Genomic DNA, 27,591 nt, shown 5'->3' with positions numbered 1-27,591 from the left:
TGTACATTACTGCAACAGGGAGGCCTGGGGCTAGCTAGCCTTGTTCAGTCAGTCCTGCCTATGCCATAATTAGCTGCCCTGCCCCCAGACATGGGGAGCTGGACTAATTGGGGTCAGATAAACACCTGGGCCTAATAAGGGTCTGAGAAAACCCAGTTTAGGAGGAAAAACTACAGAGAGCTAACTGGGCTCCTGTGGACAGCCCTAAAGCAGGGTTTAGGGGACTCCAGGGAAGCAGCTTGGGAGTCTGTGCTATATTCCAAAGTGCAGAGACTCAGCCCTAGTCTACATTGGGGGTAGGGGAGGTGGTGGGGGGGGGGGGAGGGAGAATCGACCTAAGATACTCCACTTCAGCTACGAGAGTAGCGTAGCTGAAGTCAACGTATTTAGGTCGACTTACCACGGCGCTGAGTCGACTGCTGCCATTCCCCCGTAGACTCCGCTTGTGCCTCTAGTGGCGGTGGAGTACTGGAGTTGACGGGAGAGTGCTTGGGGATCGATTTATCGTATCTAGATTAGATGTGATAAATCAACCCCTGATAGATGGATCGTTACCCGTCGATCCGGTGGGTAGTGTAGACTTGCCCTCACAGGGAGCCCAGAAGGCAGGCTGAAGAGGAGCCCAAGTGGGGCAAAAGTAGTTTTGGTCTTTTGTTACTCCAAAAGGAGATTGAACTCTGAGTGACCCAGCCAGAGGGTTGAGTCACCTGAATCCCTGGGAGAAACAGAAAACCTGGGGGATGGGAAATGGAGGCAGGAAGCACCTGCAGAAGTATGCTTGGCCAGCAAATGAGAGGCAGGGCAGGCATGCCCTATGACAATTACTCTTTATGTAATTTGACTTTTCCTTATTTTGTCAGCCACCTATGTTGCTATATTCTCTCCTAAAACTGCCAATAGAGAGCTGCTTCTTTGGCAGTTAACGTCCTCCAAGGTGAGTGAAGAATACTGTTGTGCACATTCTTCTCCAACAATACTGAGAGTGGCCATTCTTTAGGACTGTTCCTAAAAGCACTGGGACAATACCTCTTATCTATATTTGCGGTCACTAACCTTTATTTAATATTTAAAAAGTCTTTACTTTTTTTGCTTTTAATATCTATTTTAATGTGAAACAAAGTTATTTTACTATATATTCTTTTGGGGAGGACTTCTGTGGCTTTTGCAAGTAAGTGCATTCGCTACATGTGCAGTGTCTTACTTGGCAAAGTTTCTGAGGTGGGAACATTAATTGAAAAACTTTCTGGAGCAGAAAAAGAAACCAGAAGGCTAAAACAAAAATTAAGCTATCTGCAGATTTATGTTGAATGCTCCCATTTCCAGGCTCAGTGTGTGGCATTTAGCACAGAAATATTTTTAAGCAGCCAGAAATGTGGCACCTAATGCCTTGTGGCATTACTGTTTTTACTGCCCGGCTCTTGCCACTAAGAAAATGCATGAAGGACTGTGCTGGGTCTTTGTGAAGTTGTTAAAGGAGTGAACTTAATTTAAAAGAGCTCCAGTGTATTTTGACTTTGTATTGCTCTATGATGACATGGGTTCTCTTCATCAGTACTTCCCTTCCCCCACTGAAGTGAGGTGGCTTTCACAAGGTAATATGCTAAAGACTCTTCAGATTGAGTGGAAATGTACATTTCCCTGAATGATCAGCAATCTCCTTTTGTTCATGCTTTCTATATTAATCTTAAGTGGCATGTTTATCTTTGACTGCCTTGAGCATCTGAATAAGCTTCTCTCCAGGAGCAGAATATGAATGTTTTGTGTAAGCTTGACAAAGAAGAAGCATTCTTAAGCAAGCTTGGAAACTGGCCTCTTTGAGCACAAGGCAGAAACATGGTATAATTTCCTCTTGATTTAGATGTCATCAAGAAAACTGGTCAGGAACTTGAGTCAGCATCTGAGGGAACTTCAGACCCAATTTTGGGACTGCTTCCCTCATGATTTTTAGAGAAGAAAGATCACTAACTTCCTTAGTCCAAAATGTGGCTGACTCAGCAGCCTTGGTAAGCCGTTGCAGGGCAGACGAAGAGCTCTTTCCTGTGATAAGATCCTACTCGCAGTCATATTATTAAAAGATGCTCTGTTGTACTGAGTTAAAATATTTTTGAAGCAAAGTATCATCAAAATTCACTTAATAGTATCTTCCATCCCTGGAAGACTTAATACATGTGAACATTGGTATGGCTATAAAGTGCTAGAATAAAAGCTACATTTTAGCTATGAAGTGAGGCCTACATTTCATAGCTATGGCTTTCTACTGGTGAAATAGCTCTCTAGATGAGTGGGACCCAAACATTTTGTCGTGTTTTCTCCACCACCGATACTGTAATCTGTCCATGCCCCTGTAGGAGCTGGGTCAGAGGCTGGGAGCCAGGTCGGGCCTGGGGCTGGGATTGTGGGCCGTGCTGTGGCCGTGCTGGAGCGGAGCTGGGTGGTGATCCCTCCCAACCTCTCATGGGGGCTGACCTGGACCCCACTGCGCTACCTTGAACGTTCTAGGTGAATCATAACTATGAAATTACATGAAGTACTAGTACATCACCAGAACACCACAAGCTGCTTCTGTACCATTTAGCCTCTCCAGCACTGTCCTTTTAAGTAGAGTGGTGGAACCATGTTGCGTTTGACCACACATTCAGCCAGTTTTTGAATTCTTGCTGGCCTCTGTTCCTGACCCAAGAGGGCCAGAAAGCATGTGTAGGCACATCCCCCTCATCCACCATGTGAGGGAGGGCAACTGGAGCTTCCTGGAAGATAGCAGAGGGGCAGGAGAGGCCAATGAGGCCCTTTACACTTTCAATAATTAGTAACACAAGAACACTCCTTGATTGGGATGTATGTGTGTTTTTTTTTTTTTTAAACACACTCTTGCACTGAACCAAAATCTATTTCTGGCCCGGTGGGTATATTGTCTTGGTAGCAATGGCATTGGATCAGTATGGAAATGGGGCAGATTAGGGAAAAGATTTTTAGAAAGTAACCCCAGTATATGGATCTTAAACATATTGCTTGTTATTTGTCTTACCTATCTTCTGGCTCTTTTAGATTATAAACATGTTTTCCTATGTATTTATATGTCCCCTAAGGTAATAGGTTCTCCATCCTAATTGGAAGTTTGGGGCAGTTCTGTAATCTCGGAGGCAGCATTTAGATCTTTTCAACTGGTAAAGTGAACTTTTAAGGCTTTATTGAAGGCATGTAGCTTTTCTCCTTCTGAGGTGTAGAGGTTGGGGGTAGCCAAGTGTAGCAGCTGTGTACGTAAGTAACAAAGTATATCATGTAAGTAAAGATTGTTGCCCCATGCCTTTTTATGTTCTTAAATTTTGGTGTCTGTGTCAGGAACTGTCTCAATGTGTTGACAGCACCCAGCAGTAGGTGGGCAGTACTGGAATACAAAGAATAATAAAATCATAGAAATGAAGGGCTGGAAGTGACCTCAAGAGGCCTCCAAGGGACCTCATAGTCCAGCCCACTCCCCTGAGGCAGGACCAAGTATACATCCTTGACATGTGTTTGTCTAACCTGTCCTTAAAAACCTTCTATGATGGGGTTTCCACAACCTCCCTTGGTAACCTATATCAGAATTTAGCCATCCTTATAGTGGGAAAGTTTTCCCCCAATATCTAACCTAAATTTCCTTTGCTGCAGATTAATCTTATTACTACTTGTCCTATCTCAGTGGATATGGAGAACCACTGATCACCATCCTCTTTATAACAGCACTTAACATCTATGAAGATGCTTGTCAGGTCCCTTTTTCAGTCGTTTTTTTCTCAAGACTAATCATGCCCAGTTTTTTAACCTTTCCTCATAGGTCAGATTTTCTAAACTTCTTCTTTTTGTTGCTCTCCCCTGGATACACTTTACAATTTGTCCACGTTTTTTTTGTTTGTTTGTTTTGTTTGGTGCCCAAACCAGTGCTGAATAAAGCAGGACAGTTACCTGCTGTATCATACATACAACACTCCTGTTAATATACCCAGAATGAAAATGTTCATGCAAGATGAAAGTTGCCTTGGAAAGTTTATGATCATCTTATTAGCTGGAAAATTTCTTCTAGAAGTTCTCCTTGTAGTGGGAAAGAAGAAACCATCAAGACTTCTACAGTGGTGTCATTTCAATATTAATCTGGAAAACTGTAACCTTGTGACATGTACGAATTTGGCTTATGGTGGGTGTCTCTTACAGTGATGCCTTCTGTCTTTTAATATTTGTATAGCTGTGTATCCTTTTTGTCCTAGATTCTTTTTGTGCCACTTAATACTGATTGATTGAATGATAGGCTCTGTGTCCTGATTTACATGCTGGAACTGGGAAAAGTTTTGTACTCCCTGGAGTCCAGTGAAACAGATGCCTTTTTTATCAGGTTCTGAATGTGCAGGCAAAACTAATATTATTATTACCCCCAAAGTAATACCTAACAAGGTATGTTTATTTCATGCAAAGGATGTCAGCATTTCATTGCTCTGCAGATCATCTGACGTTTTTGTAGGGATGGGTGTTTGCGAGAAAGTGTAGTCATAAAACTTCAGATTCATAAATGTGCACCAGAATTACTCCCTTCACCTAGATCAATGCTGTAGGTAGCAGGTCGCTGACAGCGGTTTTGATTGTTGCAGACTTCTCACAGGAAGTAGCTTGAAAATAATTGAACGGCTAATCTATGACTCAATTATGTCAATAAAACTTTGTATTAATGTGCTGGCAATTGGCAGTACACTGTTTACTCCCTTGTAATTGGCAAAGTTTAAGCTCACAAATGGAAGCAGTCAGTATTTGTAAAGGTCTACTTAGCTCAGGGCAAGCCGGATTTATACTGATGTAAATGGACAACTGGAAAACTAGAAACTAAGGAAGTGTAGGTTAGCTCCTTGGGATGATTTACAGGTGTTCTCATCAAATATGATCTTTGCAAGATTTGAATATGGAAAAGTACACAATTATTTTTAGGCAGTTTCACTTTAATTATGTTTTTATAATGTCCCTTCCACCAGAGTTAAAGAAGCGGCAGTGTAAAGTGCTGTTTGAGTATATTCCACAGAACGAGGATGAACTGGAGCTCAAGGTGGGGGATGTTATTGACATTAATGAAGAGGTAAGTTATGTTATAGAACTAATCCCCTGGCATTTGGCCCAAATGAAACTTTTTTTTGATTGAAACGTTGCAAAAATGTTGAAAAATGGTGAGGGAGGCATGATTTTCTGTCTCTCAAGTTTTTAGTTTAGAGGTTTTCTGTCTTAGGAATAGCAAAATGTTAAATTAATAAAGGCCTAGTGTTTAGCAAATATTAGTCTACAAGTCATTCAAGAAATAACATGTACTTTAGTAAATCATGTTCCATTACACATTAATTTCCTAAAAATACTTTCTAGTTCTTTATGGTTTGTATATGTGATCTTTGCCTGGAGGTTGTTTTGCTATGTGGACTCAAGTTATTCCTGGCTGATCACCTGTAACTTCACACACAGGAGCCAGGCTTAGATGAGAGTTGTGTTAGTAGACCAGATTTTTAGGGCTTGCCTTTTCTTGCAAAGTATTCTCTTTTATTATTGAACCATTGAACAAATCAAAGTAGCAACAAATGTGCAGTAGATCAAACTTGGTAGCTATTTGCTGAACAGTACAGATCATTATGAATACACCACCCCATTGCATTAGCATACTGAGTACAGAGTGCAATTAGAGCGCTCCGTCTTGATACTGAAAACTGTTCATGACATTGTCCCTACCTACCTGAAAGCTCAACCATATCCTCTCATGACAGCTGCTTTACTCAAACAGTCAAACTTTCAACCTGTAGTGGGGTGGCTTGTGAGTGTGGAAAGAAAGAACTTTCACGGGAACTGTAGTATGGAACCTATGGAAAAGGTAAGCATGACCCCAGAAGCAGCCATTTTCAGAGCGAGGTGCAAAACTTATTCTTCAGCTCAACTTTCTCAAATCTGCACATGTTTTTCTAGCTATTTCTCCTAAAGTCTACAAAGGAGGGAAGGGAGATTTACTGTTCCTTCTATTTTTAAGCATTTGGGAGGCTCTCAGATACTGTATTATATGGGGGACAATATAATTAGCTACATGGAAACCAGCAGTGTTTTATTGAGGTGTTTTTGTTTTTTTTTTAATTTAAATATGCAGTTTGACCTGGCTCCAGCTCTTCGGATAAGTGTGACCTATTAAGGGGAGCTGATATCCTCCCCAGAATAATACATGTTGCAAAAAAGGGCCTTGTATATCCGGAGCACAGAGTAATCCTCATAATTTCAGATGTTTAGGGTTAAGCCTCATTGACCTGTAGAATTTGTTTTGATAATTTTTAATGAACAGAGCAAGTGCTTTTGCAGATTATGGCTTAAAGATGACTTCTAAAATCACAATACATAAGTAGCTTTTTTACTCCTCCAGGCAAATCTCATATTTTTAATGTGTAGTTAATGCTTAGGTATAATAGTGATGAGTTCTTTATCCACACAGATAGAGAATATTGCTCATTCAAAAGGCAGTTTTCATTGACATTAATAGTAAAATGTTTAAGAAATTGCCATTCCCAAACCTTTAACGCCCACATCTGAATTCTTGGTATCACCTGATGCAATGAATCATACCAAGCAGCCTTACGGAATGTGAAAGATCTAAGACAATATTTAAACAAGTTACCTGATGCTATTTTTCATTCCTGGCATCCTTCCGCTGTGTTTGTTCAAATGTAGTTGTGTATGTGTTTGATATAGATCCAGGCATTGTCACTGTCCTTCTCCATCAGGTTTCCAAGTTACTTAATGGCCCTGGTTTCCTGCGAGGAGTGATCCTGTAAATGTGGTGGCTGTTGCAAGGACTAATGTTAATAACATTTTTGATTTTTTTTCTGGACCCTCTCAAGAGCTCAATACAGGGAGTCCTCCGACTTACGACACAATTCATTCCTGAGAATTGCATTGTAAGTTGAAACGCTGAAAGTCGAAACTGCTTTTCCCATAGGAATCAATGGTATGAAGGGGGGATTGGTTCCTGAACCAAGGTTTGATACGCTATTTTCACCACAATAACCCAGATATTTGTACTAAATGAATTATAGATGACAAATGTTGCAACATCAGTGTATTTACTGTACACTGTATTTTGTAAACAGCATTCAAATAATCATATAAACTCACATATGCTGCTCAGAAAGCCAGGGAGAACAGCACACATGCTGAGTCTCAGCCAATCACTGTTCAAGCTTTCTGATTGGCTGAACCCGGGACCGGGAGCCAATCAAAAATATGTGGCAACCCTACCTGGCAACAAGCTACCCTGCTGCCTTGAAGCCAATCAGAAGCGACTCCTTCCAGCTCCATACCACTATAATGCAACCAGGAAGTGATTTCAAGCAACTTTATGCAAATCCAGCGTCGTAAGGGCGAAACAATGTCATAGGGGTGAAAAGGGCAGTCAATTGAAAAGCAACATAAGTGACGTCCAACGTAAGTTGGGCGTCGTAAGTCCGAGGACTCCCTGTATCTAGAAAAACGGTATAGTAGCTGATAATCTGCATTCCACCAATCATACAGCAGGACACTTCTGTAGAGTTGCTGTTGAGGATAATTCTAGTGTGATTTAGGATAAAGCTGACAAAGGGGGGAGTTGGTGCTATTTAGACACAAAACCGTATGCAAGACCAGGAATGTGAACAGTGCCAGGAAACCATTACAAAACAGAAAACATACCTAATGTGGCTTGCCTTATAGGTTGCTGATTTCAATGAGGGACCAAAGTGCTCCTTGGTAAATCTTGAGACAGAAGATATTATATAAATGACAATAACATAATTCCCTTCTCTCTCAGGCTTGAGAGAATTCTCTGAATGTGCTTGTCTGTGTTAGAAAAATAATAAACTATGCCAGATTGAATCCTTCAAGAGATCTCTCTTCCCAGTGGCTGTCAGAAGAGGTTCAGTAATTAGTTCAGTTTAAAAAGCATTTGTTTTAATGTTTAAAATGCATAGACTAACTTGAGTAACTGTATAGTCTTTCTATTGTAAGCCCTTTGTTTCCTCAGTCTTTTCTTTCTTACTGTTTATTACCCCTGCTCATCATTATTATTATTATTATTATTATTATTTGATTTGTATAACCATAGTGCTTAGGAGTACCATGATCCCGTTGTGCTAGGTTTTATACAAACAGAACCAAAAGGTAGTATCAGAGGGGTAGCCGTATTAGTCTGAATCTGTAAAAAGCACAGAGGGTCCTGTGGCACCTTGAAGACTAACAGAAGTATTGGGAGCATAAGCTTTCATGCATCTGAAGAAGTGAGGTTCTTACCCACGAAAGCTTATGCTCCCAATACTTCTGTTAGTCTTCAAGGTGCCCCAGGACCCTCTGTTGCTTGGAACCAAAAGACAGTCCCTGCCCCAAGCCGCTTAGAATCTAAGCAGAAGTACATGGTAAATTAATTGACTGGGACCTTCTTTGTAGTAATATTTATTACTTCTGCTACTACATTTACTACTGCTGCTGCTACATAATGTATATTCTATAGCTGCAGCAGCTACTGACCTCAGCCAGGGTTGAGGCCCTTCGTGCTAGGCAGTGTACATACACAGATTAAAACAGTCCCTGCCTGGAAGAGCTTGAAGAGAAGACAGATATAGACCAACAAACAAAAAAAGCAACTTCCCCAAAAGCACAGTACAGTTTTCCCTCAATTTTGCCATATAAGAAACCTGTTTTCCCTACCAATTTCACTTTTGTCCAGCTGTCAGTCAAGGTTTTAATGTGTCCTGTTAAGCACCTAGCACACATTTGAGAACTGTAAAACAATAAATACTAACGTCCTGTCATTCAGTCTCATTCATGTATCTATCTTTCATTTACAGCTGATAGTTTTAAATGTGTGCCCAGTGGTTCATTTGATTTAAATTATGTAACATCAGTGTTTAACAATATTCAAGCTTACAATTGGTAAGTGTTTGTTAGCAGCAGAACTGGATTCTTTTTGATTGAAGGTTGAGAGTGAGCTTGCTTGCTTGGGTCAGTTTCTCCTCGGCTTAGACATCTGAAAAATCACATTTTTATCCCATTTTTTGTTGCAGTGGTTATGTTTGTGAGTGTTTCTATGCAACTTCCCTAGTGACCACTATGTACAGATGGTGTTTAGTGAATATAGTAGTAGTGCAACTCCCTCTTGTGGTCAATACTAAACCTGTTACATGCAAGTGTAATGCGTAGAATTTCAAATATCCAAATTGCTTGTGTGATATAAAAAAAAAAAAGGCTTGGATAATTGGGAGTCAGTTTACATGGATTCTGTAGATCAGGGAGATATGCTGACATGTTAGATGTTTGGACACTGAAAGCTTGGCTTCTGAGGGCTATAATTCTTGTAAGATCTACCTGATTTAACCGCACATCAAGTTGTTGGGTTATAATTCTGTACCTGGCAGAGGCAGGAATTGTAACCAGGAAATAAAAGTATTCTGTTCATGTTGTTATACCACCCCTTTGCTAAGAAAGGAAGAGGTGATCTTAGTAGGAAATTAAGAGTGGGGTTCACATTTCTGTACACCCACGGCTTTCGGGGAGTTTTGGGCAGCACTCCTGTAGGTGATATCAAGGGTTTTTTTTTTTTTTTAGGAATCTGAAAACATGGAAGGGATTGTCTCATGATCTAATAACTTTTTGCCTTTGAAGTTGCTTTTCTAATGTTCCACATGTCCAGAAATAATACTACCTATTTTAAATCAATTTTGTTGATGTGTCACAAATGTATGTACTATAGTTAGCACAGAACTGTCTTCTAAACTGTTTCATGCTGTATCACTTACAAAATGCAGTGATTGAGTTGAAACTGTAAATAACTCTTTGTAATCTGGGTATTAATTTCATGTCAGAACAGAAAAAGATTATATGAAATGGAAGGCAGAGTTTTGAATAGCTAAAGTTTTAAGATTAGATAACGCCAAAGTCGATAGCTATTTAGTATCTTATCAAAGCAAGTACAGCTATTTTTTTCACATGGTGGAATTCAAATTGCTAATTGAATTTCTTTCCAGAATCACGCATGTCATTTCAAAAGTCAGCTTTTTCGTTGTTGAAGACAGCATGACAGTGCTTCAGTGTAGACACTACCTATGCCCTGTGATGAGCTGCCAGAATGTTAATAACCGGTTCCCTACTGGGTCTTCGGTGGCACTTGGGCAGCGGGTCCTTCACTCACTCCGGGTTTTCGGTGGCACTTTGGCGGTGGGTCCTTCAGTGCTGCCGAAGACCTGGAGTGAGTGAACGACCCGCCACCGACAACTCAGTAGGGAACCGGTTATTAAGCGCCGCCCAATGAGTATAAGCCCGAGACCCCCCACCCTAACTGCCCCAGAGGGCCCTACCCAACTTGCCCTGCTCCCTGTCCCCTGACTGCCCTGACCCCATCCACCACCACCACGACAGACCCCCGGAACTCCCATGCCTACCCCCTCTCACCCCCTCCCCAGAACCTCCACCGCCTCCAACTGCTCCCTGCACCTTATCTAACCCTTCCTCCCAGCCCAGGCCCCCTTACCATGCTGCTCAGGGCAGCGTGTATCGATGCTGCGTGGCCCGCTGGAGCTCGCATCCCCACCCCCTTACCATGGCACTCAAAGCGGCAGGAGCTGCCCAGGAGCGGTCCAGAGCGCTGGTGCTGGTGGCGCAGCATGCTGAGGCTCTGCGAGAGGGGAAAGGCGGGGGAGCCTCCCCAGCCGGGAGCTCTGGTCCCACGGGCTGGAGTTTGTCCACCCCTTTAACAACCGGTTCTAAACTGGCTTCTAAACTTAACAACCGGTTCGCGCGAACTGGTGCGAACCGGCTCCAGCTCACCACTGCCTATGCCAGATTCTCTTGGCCTAAGTAATCCACCTTCCTGAGAGGCTGTAGCTAGGTTGAGGTAAGAATTATTCCATCAACCTAGCACTGTCTACACAGGGACTTAGGTCTGCTTAACTATACCACTCACAGGTATGGATTTTTCACACCCTTGAGCGATGTAGTTATGCCAACTTTAATTTTCTAGTGTAGACCAGGTCTTAGCCAAGTGGAAAGTTTCTCTGTCTGGGTGCAACAGAAATGTATATCTTCCCAGAAGCTGCAGGTATTCCCCTTATTCTGGACTATCTTATTTCCCTCAATACAGTGGGTTTTCCCATGAACTCTTTGTGGGTTCACCTGGCAGCAATCAGTATGTATCACCCAACTTCACATGGTTATTCAGTTTTCACTCACTGACTACCAGAGTCTGGAAGAGTCTAATCAGAATCTGTCCTCCAGTAAGGAAACCTGCTCCTCAGTGGGACTTAAACCTTGGTTTTTCAGTGCTGACTCTCCATTCTAATCAGTGGCTACATGTTCCATATCTTTCCTGCCTGTGAAGGTTGCATTCCTAGTGGCCATCACCTTAGGCAGGAGGGTGGGCGAGCTCAGAGCACTGATGATAGATCTGTCTTCTGCCATATTCCACGCCTCATTGCATTTACATCCTAAGTTCACCGCCAAAGTCGTTTCAGAGTTTCACCTGAACCAGTCAATTCACTTACCTGTTCCTCCCCCCCCACCCCCAAACCACATGCATCTGAAAAAGAGGAGACTTCATTCCCTTGAAGCATGACAAGCTGTAGTCTTTTATCTGCAAAGGACAAATCCAGTCAGAAAAAGAGTTTGAGGTCAAGCTCTATCCTCTGAGGATCCCTAAATAGATCTCAAGTGCTGTCTCATTCCATGAGCCCTCTAATTTTCCTCTGCTTCAATGGGTGCAGGCTCATTCTACAAGAGCACAAGGAACATCAATGGCATTGCTTCAGGAAATACCTCTACTTGACATTTGCAAAGCAGCTATGTGGCGTTTCATCCACACATTTGCAAGACATTATGCTTTAGTACAGGACTCCTCCACTGATGCACCCTTTGGAATGATGGGCCTTCAAACTGCTCTGCCCCCTGTATCCTCGTACCTTCCTCCTACTTGAGCACTGCTAGTCAGTCACCCACAGTGGAATATACATAGGGACTAGCACTCCATGAGGAAGAGCAAGTTAGTTACTTTTAATAACTAGAGATTCTTCAAGTTGTGTGATCCCTATCTGTATTCTTCTACTTGTCCTCCTTCCCCTCTGCTTCACATCATCATTCCTGGATCCACAGTAGAGGAGGAGGATCTGGAGAGGTGGTCTTTCTGCTCTGCCCTGTATCTCCTGGGGGTGCATGGAGCATATGCATCCCCACAGTGGAATATTGATAGGGATCACATATCTCGAAGAACCTCCAAGGTAAATAGCTTTCCCAGTTATACTTTACTCAGTGCTGCACGTTAGGAATAGCACACATGGCTAATTTTATCACCTTCTTCTTGAAGTACAGTTTGGGGTGCAAAAAGCTGAATGGGGCCTGAGGAGGAAACTGGCAAACTGTGATAACTGAACAAACAGTTCCTTTCTTTTGCTATTTGGGAACATTTATAATCAGGCTTAGACACCAGTTTTTTATTTCCATCCCATATAGAATGTGCCAATCAGTGGATCCGAGATTTTTAAAACCAGATCAGCAACTACAGAATTTTAAATGCAGATCAGTGACAGGGAAAAAGCCTAACATTGACTACCCAAAAACAGTCACCATCTCATCAGGCAATCTTATTCGAGAATTTTCTTCATTTGAGTGGAAAGATTTACTGTTTGAACAAATGAAGAAAATGAGCTTTCATTTAAAAAGCATGCCCTGGATCAGGCACAGAAACCTAAAACATGAGACTAAAACATACCATGTAAACAACTTCTCAATATTTTTTCCTGTTACCTTTTGTCCTCTGTATGTAAAACAAATCTTCAAACCACAAAGTAAAACAATAATAAACTGCAACTTTTGTAGTATATTTAACGGGCATTCATTTAAAAAGAGTGGATTGTGTACTTTATGGTTCTGAAGATGATTTTAAAATGATTTTGATAGCATGTTTTTTATACAGTGCCAGCAGGTTATTCCCCCCCCCCCATTTCTTTATCATCTAGGCATGTCAGACTGTTTTTAGTTCTGCTTTAAATTATACAGTTTCCTTAATGGTTTAAAAATACTTCAGCTGAAGGAGTGTCATGGAATAACTAACACCAAGAATCTGGAATCCTGTGAGTCCCAAGAATCGGGACATTAAAGTTCACCATGGGGTCCCAATGGCTTTAACTCCTAAGCAGGACTTCTTATCTCCACTGGCAAAATAGTAAAAATTGGCATTCATTATTTTACAACCAGTTTAATATTTTTCCTTCCCATTAAATGTGGATCACTTGATTATTGGGCAGCCTGTAGAATTCTACTTGGGAAAGAGAGGGAAAAAAAGATCTGTCCGCTGATAATTAGTTTCAATTGTCTTTGCCACTCAAAATAGAAGTAATGAGGGTCCCTCTTATGCTGTAGAATAATTGCTGTGCTGAGAAAAGTAGTGATAAAACACATTTCTTGAAATATGGCTGCCATTGTGTCCATCATGATTTTCTTCATTTTAAATTTTGTTGAAGATTTGAACTTTTTCAAAGTATTTGCTAGCTTCATATTGTGTAGGTATAGTGTCTTGTGATAGAATTATTTGAATTCCTACTCTTAACTATACTGTCATAGGTATTTATTGCAGTATCAGTGAGTTTGTTTCCCTTTGCTTTATTACTAACATGGGAAATATCTTTTTTTTTTACAGGTAGAAGAAGGCTGGTGGAGTGGAACACTAAATGGCAAGTCAGGATTATTTCCTTCAAACTTTGTAAAAGAATTAGAATTGACAGATGATGGGGAAACACAAGAAGTCCCGGAGGACACAGGTAATAATCAATCATATTATCTAGAATACAGTACCCTTATCATAGTTACTTATATCAAGAATTTAGTTTTGGAAAGCTACAGCAATAGTGAAAGGAAAGTTATATAGATTGTGAGGGCAGGGACTATGTCTTTGTGTAAAACAAGTAGAACACTGGCACTACAGAAATAATTTGAGAGAACCTCACAAAAATGTAGTTACATAACATTTTTCCTTATGTCTCCAATCACAAAATTAAGGTTAAGGCCCTGATCATGCAAACACTTACTCAGGTGCGTAACATCAACAATAATAGGAGTATTCATATGCTTAAAGTTAAGTCTTAGGATTGGGACCTAAAGTTATAATTCCTTCATACCAAGAAGTAAGTATTTGGGTTTTTTGTTTTTCTCACCCCATTCTGATAGCCATGACACTGCCAGCTAGCACTAAGAGTTTAACCTGAATGGATTTGGCAATAGGCCTAAAGCAATATAAATGTATCAGTAAATTTGCAATACTTCAAATGGAGTGTTGAATTTTAGGAGGAGGGGGATGCTGGATTCTCTGATCACAATTAGCAGTTATGTATAATACATCCTCATTATGCCATGTCTTGTGTCCTTGATGAATTTCCCATTTTAATATTACAAGCTTAGCAACTATTAATTCATATCACTTTAGGATTACATCAGATTTCAATCCAGATAGTGGAATCCTTTGTGGTTATAGGTGCATGGCCAGGAATGGCAGAAGTAGACTGTAATAGCTGAAAAGCATCATAATGTTGATAGGAACTCGAAGCAAATGTATGGTTTATACGAAATGCAATGACTTAATCTAGTTTCTGTAAACTGTAATTTAGAGAAGGCTTTACAGTTTGAAGAAGAGAAACTCACTACCGTGGTGTTGCTCATATAGAACATTGTTTGTCCACAGTGATATGCAAAGTAAACAAATCAATACTAAAAATTGATCTTAAGACCTGTTTTCTTTTGACAGCTACATAGTGATCAAGGAAAAGAGAGCATTGCAAAAAATTCAGTAGACTGTACTGTAGTTGCAAGGGGCTCTGAGCTTTTAGTTTCTGGCAAGCTGGTGCTTAGAGTTGGAAGAGAGAATACTCTAATATGGGGCATGTTTTGCATCAGTGCTGGAAAAGTTATTAGAAGCATGACAAAAGTGTGAACTGTTTGAGCAGTTCAGGCATTAGTTTAGCAGCTGTTCTGTGAATCAGGACTAAAGATTACTTGGTTTAAAAATAGCTGGTAAACTTACAAATCCAGTGTTTGCCCTTAAAATTATTATTTTCACTTCCAAACATAGTGCTCTGTATAACAGCAATGAAAGTCTATTTTCTGGTGGTAGCTATTAAGGATCTGTTTTTTTCAGAAATGCTGAACATGTAACTGCACTTGGAGTTGCAGGTGCTCAGCACTTTTGAAAATCAGGTTGCCAATAGCTACCATGCATTATATTTTGAGCAGCATTATTTTTTTTCTTCTCTGTTTGCCAGAGCCAGTAACACTTGAGTAAGCCCCCCATAAGCATGTGATCCTTTAAGACCAACATGCATCTTGTAGCCTAGAGGCTTCTTATCAGTGGGAAGAAAAGCTGGAGGGGAGTGACTTTCGTAGGAATTGATACCCTAGAAAGAGCTCGAGTTGAAGGGCTAAAGTTAAATGATATGAAAGGGTATTTTGAGTTTGATAAATAATTGGAGTTTTAAGTTTCAAATGACTTTTATTTTGTCCAGGCATACTGCAGGTGGAAAGCCAGTTTGCCTGTAAATACTAGTGTGGGAGTCTTTTAAGCTAAAACATTTTCAAACAGTTCCTTGGTCAGAGATGGGCAAACTACGGCCTGGGGACTGCATCTGGCCCTCGAGCTCCAGCCGGGGAGTGGAGTCAGGGGCTTGCCCCACTCCACGTGGCTCCCAAAAGCAGAGGCCTGTCCTCCCTCTAGCTCCTATGTGTAAGTCAGCCAGGGGGCTCCGCATGCTGCCCCCGCCCCAAGCGTTGCCCCCACAGCTCCCATTGGCCAGGAACTGCAGGGGCGGCACCTGCGGACAGGGCGGCGCGCAGAGCCGCCTGGCCATGCCTCCACGTACGAACTGCAGTTGGGACATGAAGCAGCTTCTGAGAGCTGCTTGAGGTAAGCGCCGCCCCTGACACCCTCCTGCGTCTCTGGCCTAGCCCTGATCCCCCTTCGATCCCAGCCCGGAGTACCCGCCCACACCCTGAACTCCTCATTTCTGGCCCCACTCCCAGCCAGAGCCCTCACCCCCTTCCACACCCCAACCCCCAATTTTGTGAGCATTCATGGCCCGCCATATAATTTCCATACCCAGATATGGCCCTCAGGCCAAAAAATTTGCCCATCCCTGTCCTAGGTCCTGAATTCCTGACCATCAGCTGCATGCAACTGTAGTGATATTCATTATTCGCAAACAAACCACCCCGTTCCCTTAACACCATTTTTCAATTTTTTTTTATCAGTTGTAAGTAGTGCACCATGTAACTGTGATTAAACTTGGGCAACTACATCTGGTTGAAAAGTATTGAAAAGTAACATAAAAAAAGAATTTAGATACCTTTTTAACATGTTCATAATTAACTCTTTACAAATAACAGTAATAATTAAAGTGAAATTGATTTCAGTTATTTTCATCAGTTGTTCGAGGGCTGGGGAAAGTTTAATTTAGTAGCTTTGATGGAAAACATCCTTTCTTTAATGTTTAATAAGACCACAATTGCCCTTTTGCTCTGGCTGTCCGAACATGGCAGAATTAACTATGAGGTGTTCTGCAGCACTTCCGAGTTGAGTAGCTACTGCTGCTGAAAGCAATAATGCATGCAAACTTTGTTACACCATTTTGAAATAAAAATACTAGGTCAAAAAGATGCAGGAGCAAATATCTTCAGAGCTGGTGAAAAAATGTACAGCTGATGAAGATAACAGGTCTCATTGCCTTCCTGGCTGATGTTTGAGAAATCAGGCCAAAAATCAGTGATCTGATTTCTTGATGGCGGCTAAGGGCTACCAATACACATTTAGTGCAGAAATAGTGGCATTGTAAACTTCCTTGAAATGCTTCTTAGACACAGAGTCTTTCTAAATATCTAGCTAGCAGGAAATGTGTGAACTTAAGGATGGAACTGCAATTCTAAGGACTGTTGGGCAAGACCAGTGTACACAAAGACATTTATACAAAGGAACAATTTTCTGGTTTGATTTCCAGACTGTCTGATTAATAGTAATATTGGCATTTATTAATGTATACATTAAAACCATTTTCCCTCAATTTTTCAGAGTCTCTTGTCACTGGCTCTCCCTCACCTGTGGCCTCTCCAGGGAATGGAAATGAACCTGGAGCTGGACCAATAGCACAGCCAAAGAAAATCCGAGGAGTTGGGTTTGGAGATATCTTTAAAGAAGGTTCCGTGAAACTTAAAACGAGATTACCCAGTAATGATTCAGAGGAGAAAAAACAAGATAAGGTTTGTGGTAGCCCATATTTGAGCATGCTGTCTTGGCTTGAGAATCCAAATTAAAACCATATTGTTAATATCTTTAATTTAAAAAAATGAAAACCCTGGTCATTAGAGCACCTTCTGTCCTAGGATCTTACAGATATAAATGCATTAGATCTCAACACTTCCATGAAGTCGTTTAACATCCCCATTTCACAAAGCGGGAAATTGAGATACCGAAAAGCAGAGTATCAGTGTATTGCAGAAATAAAAAAGGGAATTCACATCTGTCCTGTGCTTTTTAAAAACTAATACATCTCTACCCCGATATAACGCGAATTCACATAGAACGCGGTAAAGCAGTGCTCCGGGGAGGGTGGGGCTGCGCACTCCGGCAGATCAAAGCAAGTTTGATATAATGCGGTTTCACCTATAAAGCGGTAAGATTTTTTTGGCTCCCGAGGACAGCGTTATATCGGGGTAGAGGTGTATGTATTTCAAGTAAGCTTCAAAACACAAAACAAAAGTGATGGATACCATCCGTTCAAAATGATCACTCTGTGTTGTCACAAGGCAATAGAAGAGAGGAAAAAGAAAATAGTACCTTCTGAACCAGCTGATTATCTTATTAGTATTATATATGTACACCCCCCCCGACCCCTTACTCCACTAATGGTATGGCTCTGCCCAAAGTAGTCATGAGTGAATGTAAAGGGTTTCAGTGCTTATCTGTACTTTATTTGAACCTGTTTGATCTTGTATTTTCACAAGAACAGGAGTTTTTGTGAGACTTCCTGATTTCAGTAGTAGAAATAATGAAAATATTCTTACTCATGAGATTTTTATACTTCTGCTTCTGATGCAACTAAGAAGTGCATGAATCTTATAATTTATATTTAAAAAAAAAAAAATTGATTCAGAAACAACCAGAGCTCAGGATTGATTCTTCTATCTTATTTGGTTTGATTACTGTAGTAATAGGCAGTAGTGTACTGAAAGGGAAAAACTCTGCAGTTAATGTTGGACTAAACATCTGGTTACGGTGCACAATGGAAAATATTTTTTTTGCTCTCGAACCATTTTTTTGTACTGTTCAAACTTTTTTATATCTCATTACGTTACAGGTATTGCAGCCTTAACATTGTTCATAAAAAAGGTTGTCTTATCTGATCAGGCTAGTGAGCCCTCTAGTCCAGTATCCTGTCTTATTCCCTGACTTGTGCGTGTTTATATCCGTGCCAAAATTTTAAATTGTTACTCATTTTTTTATATCTTCATTGTAGAGGAAGGAGTGTCCAGTGCTTAGTGTGCTAGCATTGAACTCTGCAGACCTGGGTTAAATTCTCTGCTCTGCCACAGGCTTCCTGTGACTTCGGGAAAATCCTTTAGTCTTTCTGTACCACAGTTTCCCACCTGTAAAATGGTGATAATACTTCACATCTTATATGGGTGTGACACAAGACATGGGTGAGGATAAATATGTTAAATATTTTGAGGTACTTAGAGATTGTGGCTAGTAATTTTATTTATAAATATAAATGTCCAGTCCTTGTTATGGATCCTGTTGGGTTCTTGGCTTTGATGTTATCTGGTGATTGAGAGTTCCAGAGACTATCCGTGTATTGTGTCATTAAAAAACAAGTTTTTTTTTTAAAATCAGTTTGCCATTCCTGCTGCCTTTAAATTTTCATCTTACGCCCCCTTTTTTCCTTGTATTATGAGAGAAGATGCTTGGAAGTGCCTGACCTTGTAATTCAGTTCAGTTATTGGTAGGGCACTGGCAGGGGGTAAGGGAATATGCATAGTTATTTTGCTGTGGAATTTATTTTGATATGATTTGATTGAGACTTCCACCACTGTTCATCAGTGCTGAGAGGCTGAAGAAAACTTCTCTGCTTAGCATTTGAACAGTGTCCTGGGCAAAGAGATTCTGAGAGAGTTTTTAACTCAGATTTGAAAAAGCGCAGTTAAAATGTTATGTCTGGTTGAATCCCCCAGAGAGTCAACAATAAAATGAGAGCGCTCCATCCTGAACTGTTGTGCACATTAATGCACAATTTATATAGGAATTCATGCATGGTTCTTAAACTCTTGAAATATCTAAGCACAATGGGGTGAAATAAAGACAAAAGTAGCAACCACAAAATCATAAGTTTAAATAGAAAGATCTGATTTGTAAACAAAAGCTTACTGTTGTAATGATTGTTTTGTCTTTGATATTTACATGGAAGGATTTATAAACCTGTTTAAAACATAGAATCATAGATCTCGTCCACCGTAACCCTTAGATCCTTTTCTGCAGAACTGCTGCCTAGCCATTTGGTCCCTAGTCTGTAGCAATGAATGGGATTCTTCCCTCTTAAGTGCAAGACTCTGCACTTGTCTTTGTTGAACCTCATCAGATTTATTTTGGCCCAATCCTCTAATTTGTCTAGGTCCCTCTGTATCCTGTCTCTACCCTCCAGCGTATTTACCATTCCTCCCAGTTTAGTGTCATCTGTAAATTTGCTGAGGGTGCAATCCACGCCATCCTCCAGATCATTAATGAAGATATTGAACAAGACCGACCCTTGGGGCACTCCGCTTGATACTGGCTGCCAACTAGACATGGAGCCATTGATCACTACCCGTTGAGCCCGATGATCTAGCCAGCTTTCTATCCACCTTATAGTCCATTCATCCAGCCCATACTTCTTTAACTTGGTGGCAAGAATACTGTGGGAGACCGTATCAAAAGCTTTGCTAAAGTCAAGGAATAACACGTCCACTTCTTTCCCCTCATCCACAGAGCCAGTTATCTTATCATAGAAGGCAATTAGGTTAGTCAGGCATGACTTGCCCTTGGTGAATCCATGCTGACTGCCCCTGATCACTTTCCTCTCCTCTAAGTGCTTCAAAATGGTTTCCTTGAGGACCTGCTCCATGGTTTTTCCAGGGATTGAGGTGAGGCGGACTGGCCTGTAGTTCCCCGGATCCTCCTCCTCCTCCTTTTTTAAAGATGGGTACTACATTAGCCTTTTTCCAGTCATCTGGGACCTCCCCCCGGTCGCCACGAGTTTTCAAAGATAACGGCCAATGGTTCTACAATCACATCCGCCAACTTCTTTAGCACCCTCGGATGCAGTGCATCCGGCCCCATGGACTTGTGCGTGTCCAGCTTTTCTAAATAGTCTTGAACCACTTCTTTCTCCGCAGAGGGCTGGTCACCTCCTCCCCATACTGTGCTGCCCATGCTACATAAGTATTTAAGTAGACTTTTTAAAGCTGGCTAAATGCATTTTTGTCTGATCTCTTTTCTCTTAGTAAGAGATATTGTAAGCCATTACAATGGTAATGTAAATATTATCATAGCTGGAATTTCAGAGATTGATGTAAGTGGAACTGATCACTTTCTTATAGTGAGAAATTCGTTCTTTAGAGGTGTCTGGGATTCACCTATTTTCTTTCTGACCGACGTGATGGAGTACAGTTATCCTATGTTTGTATGATTTAGATTCTAATGGATGAGCAGACTTTATACTGTGTGGGTTTACTGTATAGCAGTACCCAAACATGTGATGGAAGCAAGAATGTCTTTTTGTTAACTTAATAGGCTTATCCTGTAAACTGTTATAGACTCTCTCTCAATCAGTAAGACACAGCAAGGAAGTGAAGTGAGAAAATAGTCTGAAAAATTTAAAGGCTGTGAAATAAACCGTTTGAAGCTACAATTATATTTAACGTACTCGTTAAAAAAATAATAATAAAGTGCTAGCCAGAATTTGACACTTTTATAAGAGATGCATTTATGGAGTTTTTTCTGCTCCCAAGAACTTGGACACAGAAAGACGAGTACTGGCTGACCCAGAGCAGGGAGTTAATTTTAATGAAGACTTCAGTAAAATGTGATTTAAAAAAAAATTGTGCTGATGTGACTCATTATCTCTAATGGTATTGGTGGAGTGGTGGGAAAGTATTCAGTAGTGGCTGCTAGTTGGGGACTAGTTGGTGAAAAAATGCATTTTTAGGAGATGTTAGAATGAGATGAGGGCTTTGCACACTGGGATTGGAAGGTAGAGTCCAAACTTACACCACTGTGATATGTTTCAGATCCACTAAGTACCTTTGGACAATGTACTGTGTTGCAAGATACAGGACGAGCTTTAGTTAACTCCAGTGCTTTGGCCAAATTCCAACCTGGGGGTGTTTATATTCTGGTTCCTTCCACGTACATTTTTAATTGGATACAATTTCCTGCACTTCCCCTCTAAAACTATTTGTGTGCTGCTAAACTAGTTTCATCTTGGAGGTGGTTTATTTCAGTGCTAGGTGGAGTGACTCCTTTATATAGCACTGTTACATTTTTTTTTGAAGGATGCTTATATGGTTATATGATCTGTTTGGCTTGTATGTATTAATCTGGATCCTGTTTAAGCGCTACAAAATTTGGTTTTTAATAAATGAAAGGGGAAGACCAGTGACCCTTGCTCACATGAGTGGTGCTTACTGATGTGAGAAGTTTCAGTAGGATTACTCAGGTGAGTATTGGTTATAGGATCAGGACCTAAGTGTCTGTTTGATATGATTATGAAGAAGAGTTGGTCAGAAAAGTTTTCCCATTCTGCAAAAAATTTCGAGATTGAATTGAAACTGAGACCTTTTATGTTTTTTTTTGGGGGGGCGGCGCGGGGAGTGGGGAGGGGGAAGAAGCCATCCCAGTATACCCAAGAGCCTGGAAGTTAGGGCACTTGCCTGGGATGTGGGATACTCAGGTTCAAGTCCCTGCTCTGCCTGGATTTTCCCACAAATGAGTGCCCACTAGGGTGAGGATCTCTCTATGTGGTTTTAAAATTCCATCCTGGACCTAAGAAACCTTTCCTGAACAGTTTTGCCAAAACTGATACGTTTCTGTGAAAAGTTTCAGCTTCAGTGAATCAGCGTTTTCTGACAAAATGTTTCATCAAAATTCCTGGTTGGTTCTATTGTGAAGAAAACGTTTGAAAGTGATTTAAGCAGTCTGAATCTGTCTGCAGGCTCAGTAAGCCTGAAACAATGTCTTGGATAGGAGAAATCTGGTACATTATTGTAATGGGATGTTAACTCACAAGATCGATGGCAAATTAAATGTCTGCAGAGTTCATTTTAACAGATTTCAGAGTAACAGCCGTGTTAGTCTGTATCCGCAAAAAGAAGAACAGGAGTACTTGTGGCACCTTAGAGACTAACAAATTTATTAGAGCATAAGCTTTCGTGGACTACAGCCCACTTCTTCGGATGCATCCGAAGAAGTGGGCTGTAGTCCACGAAAGCTTATGCTCTAATAAATTTGTTAGTCTCTAAGGTGCCACAAGTACTCCTGTTCTTCATTTTAACAGAAACATCCAGCTAATGTTTTTATCCGCTTTGGTTGGATGCTGTGGCAGATATTAGGAGTGAGCAGAAGTCAGGACGAGCAGCTCTGTCACCTTAAACTGATGCTATAAACAGTGGAGTCCTGTAGTCTGCTCTTTCTCAACTGTTAAGCACCTAAGCCCTCCTCTGGACTGAATCCCACTCACAATGGTGTTGGTGGAAAAAGATGCATTGCTGCTTGGCTATCTCACTCCTATTGCATCAGTGGCCTTAATATTGTAATTATAGAACCTAACTAAATTAAATATGTAATATGACAGTCTCAAAGAATGAATGACATCCTTGTTATATGGAATTAATTACCTAATTGTAAAAGAGAGCTGTCACCATTTCAGATGGTCAAATCATGAGAAGGTGTCTGATAGCCAAATCAAAACAAAATGCTTATAATTTTGCACTCTCCCTTTCTAATAAGTTATTGTGCGTATCTTTTTTTCTCTTGCATTTGTTTAGCCACTACCTAACCTTCCACCGGGACCAAAACTAACCCAGTTTCCTAGTGTAACAAAAGCAGAACCTGCAGTAGATGTAACAAAAGTAGAAACTGAAAGCAAACCAAAAGGTAAGGTTAATGTATATTTGCCTCGGTTTTATTTTCTAGTCATAGAGTCATGGAAGTGTAGGACTGAAAGTGGCCTCGGTAGGTTATCTAGCCCAGTCCTCTTCACTGAGGCAGGACACTAAGTATCCTAGTATTATCTATTATCTATGGAGATGTATGTAGTTATGGAAGTATACAATAAAATAACTTGTTCTGATTAAGACCTTATATTTTTATTTAGTAAAAATATACTTAGCTTTTTCAGCTTCAAAGTGTCTTACAAATACTGAGTAGGGTGGGTTACCCACACTTTACAGATGGATGGAAACTGAAGTCAGAAGTTATGTGACTTCCCACATTTCTACCTGTATTAAAATTCAAAGTATTCAGATCATATAATTACAGATGGAATCCAATTAACATAGGAGCTGTCCCTAAAAATGTAAGGCCTCATCTACACACACAGTTACCCTGATTTAACTAAAGATGCAAAATCCTGTGTAGACATTCTTTTATATTGATGTAACCCTGGCTTCTGTAGATTTAGCTTGCATCCATAAAAACCAGCAGAGCTATGTTGGTATAGGGTGTGTTGTGTTTCTCTCTTTCCTCCCCCCCCCCCCCCCCCCCCCCCGCAACATACGTCTAATGGTAAAAGCCCGAGTGCAAGCCATACTTGCATGATGAGGGACTCTATCCTGGTAAACAGTGACTCTGAAAAAGATTTAGGGATTGTGGTGGATGATCAACCGAACATGAACTCCTAGTGCAATATTGGGACAAAAAAGAGCTAATGCTGCTCTGGGATGCGTAAATGGAATCTTGAGGAGTAGAAGAGAATTTATTTTATCTTTATATTTGGTACTTGTGTGACCGTTGCCGGAATCCTGTGTCCAGTTCTGGTGTCCACAATTCAAGTAGGATGTTGATAAATTGGAGAGGGTTGAGAGAAGAGCCATGAGAATGATTAAAGGATTAGAAAGCTACCTTATAGTGACAGATTCGTGGAGCTCAATATATTTATCTTAACAAAGAGAAGATTAAGGAGTGATTTGATTATGGTCTGTAAATACATACATGAGGAACAAATATTTGATGATGGGCTCTTCAATGTAATGGAGAAAGGTCTAACACCTCCAATGGCTAGCAGTTGAAGCTAGACAAATTCAGATTGGAAATAAGGGGGAATTTTTAGCAGTGCGAGTAATTAACCATTGGAAAATCCACCATGACCCTTGATAAGTTGTTCCATCACTGACAACTTTGAAGTCAAGATGGGATATTTTTCTAAAAGATCTGCTTTAAGAAATGTTTTGGGGAAGTTCTCTCTCCTGTATTATGCAGGAGGTCATACTGGACAATCGCAATGGTCTTTTCTGGCCTTGGAATCTAAGAATCTGTGAAAAGTTAACTAACTTTCTAATAGAGTGTTAAGGGGGAGAGACACCAGCTCACTGCCTTGTAGACTCAACAGGCCAGCAGTGTAGCAGTTTACATTATGAAGTCTATTTTCACAATCAAAATGGCTAGAAATTTTGTTTGGTTTTTAATGTTTAAATTTTGGATAATGCTTCGAAAGATAGAATTAATCCAACAACATGGAGGATCCACATCTGAGAAAAATTAAATGAAAATCAACAATCTTTTCTGTAGTCTGAAAAAGACCTCTGGCTAAAAGCATGCAAATTTCAATCAGCAGCTATGTTGATGTATATGATTTATTTGTATTAAGTACTTAAATGATGGTCTCTCTATGGTGTGGGGACTAACATATTACAGATGCTCAGTTACCCAGGTGATAAAAGCAGTATGAAAACCAGATGGATAACTTTTACACGACAAAATAAGACTATCTGATATCCCATGAGGAGGGCTTATTTATTTGTTTTAAAAACTATATCTCAATTTATATAGGTTTATTCTTACAAAAATATATTAAGAATAATATCCTTACTTTTTGAGGAGGTGGGCATGGAAGTAAACCACCAATGTTTAGTTAATTAGTTAATAAAATAAGTACACATCTCCTCAAGACGTTTTAGATGATCAGGACTTCATTTTAGTGTCTCTCATCTGCTTCTGGAAGTTGGTTTTGGTCATTAGTACAAGTAAATAAACATCTTTTTGCTGAAGAAACCACAACTTTAGTTTGTTTTCAGTAAATCAAATTTCCGAGGACAACAGCTATGACCACTACTGCAGTTCTGTAGTACTGAATCTGTGGATGATCTTCCATCTAAGGACTGGTCTACACTGGGGCGGGGAGGAGGCGGGGAGATCGGTCTAAGATACGCAACTTCAGCTACGAGAATAAGACGTATCTTAGATCGACTTACCTCGCATCCTCACGGTGCGGGATTGACGGCCGCTGCTCCCCCATCGACTCCGCTTCCGCCTCTTGCTCTGGTGGAGTTCTGGAGTAGACTGGGAGCGCGTTCGGGGATCAATTTATTGCGTCTAGACGAGACACGATAAATCGATCCCCAATAGCTTGATTACTACCCGACGATCTGGCGGGTAGTGAAGACGTACCCTTAAACTGCAGTTTAATTTGAAATAACCTTTATTTACTGCCAGTTTTCTGTTGGCACAAGACTAGTTAAAATGCCAAGATCCTTGAGTAAATTATTTCTGCATTAAATATACTGTTAATAACTTGTTAAATAGGTTAAGTGCTGGAGAAGTGGTTGATAATTTTTCTGTAAGTCACCTTCTTGGATTTTTGTGCTCTTGTAATTCTATAGTAAAATGACAAGATGAAGATGGTGTATCAGCCCTGACTGGATCTCCCCCCTCACCCCTCCAGTAAATAGTTACTGGTTTGCTGTATTGGACCCAACTTTTTGGATCCAATGTGCTTTCAAGCCGCTGAGTCCAGTCACGATCTCTAACTCTAGGGCACGCTCCATGGGTACAGAATCTGTCTGGCACCCTTCTTTGGAATGTGGAACTCTGCAGTCCAGATATCATAGACCCTGAGACCAGTACAGGACATACCAAGCCTCTCCAGTCACCTACGCATTCTTCCCCAGACTCCACTTTCATGGGTACTCTGGTTAATAGTTTAACTCATTAGGGACCACATGAGAGTTAAAGAAAAGAACACAGACTTTGCAAAGGAACTTCCAAAACACACACATTTTGGACAGCACAGGAGAGTGACAGATCTAGGCAAAGCAAGAAACACCTGAACCCAAATCCCTCCCTCAAACTTCTCACTACTACTACTGAGAGTCCTTCTCGTTTGGTCAGTGTCCTGGGGGAAGGCAAAATCCCTCCTGCCTCCACCTCCCTCCCCCACCATCCCCACTCCTCCTGGTGTGTGTGTGGGGACGGGGAGGGGAAGGGGATTCTCTCTTCTCTTTCTGGCAATGTAATGGCTCCCTCTGCTTAGTGAGACTGTCTCTTAAGAGCAGGCTTTGTCTACTCTCTCTTCTTCTCTTCCTCCACTGGGGAAATTCCATGTACCAACCACTCAGGTGCTGTTCTGGGCAGAGTCTCTAAGTCAATGGCTGTGCTGGTAGCAACCTCATTGTTCTACCAGAGTAGAACAATACAAGGTTAATAACACTGTTTATTTCCGATATGATCTGTTCCGGCTACAGAATGGAAATTCTAATCCAGACTGAAGGTTACAATTATAAGTGCTTTTCATAAAACAAAGAGGAGTTTATAAAAAGACATATTCCCAAACTGTCACAAGTGTTTTTACATAATTCTACAATTTGTAACTAAACTATAAAGCCCTAATCCTGCAAATCTTATGCATGTGTTTAACTTTACTGGGACTGCTACAAGTTAAATGTGTGCATAAGTGTTTGTAGGATTGGACCCTATGAGGAATATGCTAGTTTTAAATTCAGACTATAGAATAAAAAATATCCTGCATTGACTTGGAGATGAGCAATAATTGTTGAAATCATTTATAACTGACTAATCTGACACACAGGACCCCAGCCCTGATTAACATTGATAGCATTATCACATATGTAAGGGCATATTGGTTACCATTCCCAAAAACTGCAGGACGTTAAATGCAAAGGACATTACTCTCTTCTCCATAGGTCAAAAATATTTAAAATGGTAAAAGCATTAATATTTAATATTGCTTGAATTTTTGTCATAAAGTTTTCAGTTCCTGGTGTGCTTGAGTGCAGTCTGTTGAAAGTAACATAAAAATTAAGGCTGTCGATTTAATCGCAGTTAACTCACGCAATTAATTCAAAAAAATGAATTGCAATTAAAAAAATTAATCATGATTAATCGCAGTTTTAATCTCACTATTAAACAATAGAATACCAATTGAAATTTATTAAATATTATGAAAGTTTTTCTACATTTTCAAATATATTGATTTCAGTTATGATACAGAATACAAAGTATACAGCACTCACTTT

General features: G+C 40.5%; 1 protein-coding gene across 2 annotated transcripts in view; it reads left to right on the top strand.

The window, feature by feature from the left end:
- CD2AP (CD2 associated protein) overlaps positions 1 to 27,591 on the top strand; it is a 135,330-nt gene that overhangs the window by 62,995 nt on the left and 44,744 nt on the right. For both annotated transcript variants that reach the window (XM_054022390.1, XM_054022391.1), the window contains 4 exons: positions 4,995 to 5,095; positions 13,691 to 13,811; positions 17,102 to 17,289; positions 23,107 to 23,215. In XM_054022390.1, the coding sequence (XP_053878365.1) occupies positions 4,995 to 5,095; positions 13,691 to 13,811; positions 17,102 to 17,289; positions 23,107 to 23,215 (519 nt within the window). The remainder of the gene's footprint in view (positions 1 to 4,994; positions 5,096 to 13,690; positions 13,812 to 17,101; positions 17,290 to 23,106; positions 23,216 to 27,591) is intronic.

This window comes from Malaclemys terrapin, chromosome 3, assembly GCF_027887155.1.
Source record: "Malaclemys terrapin pileata isolate rMalTer1 chromosome 3, rMalTer1.hap1, whole genome shotgun sequence".
Classification (NCBI taxonomy): Eukaryota; Metazoa; Chordata; order Testudines; family Emydidae; genus Malaclemys; species Malaclemys terrapin.
Note: the sequence above shows the minus strand (reverse complement) of the source record. Positions and strands in the feature narration are given on the sequence as shown.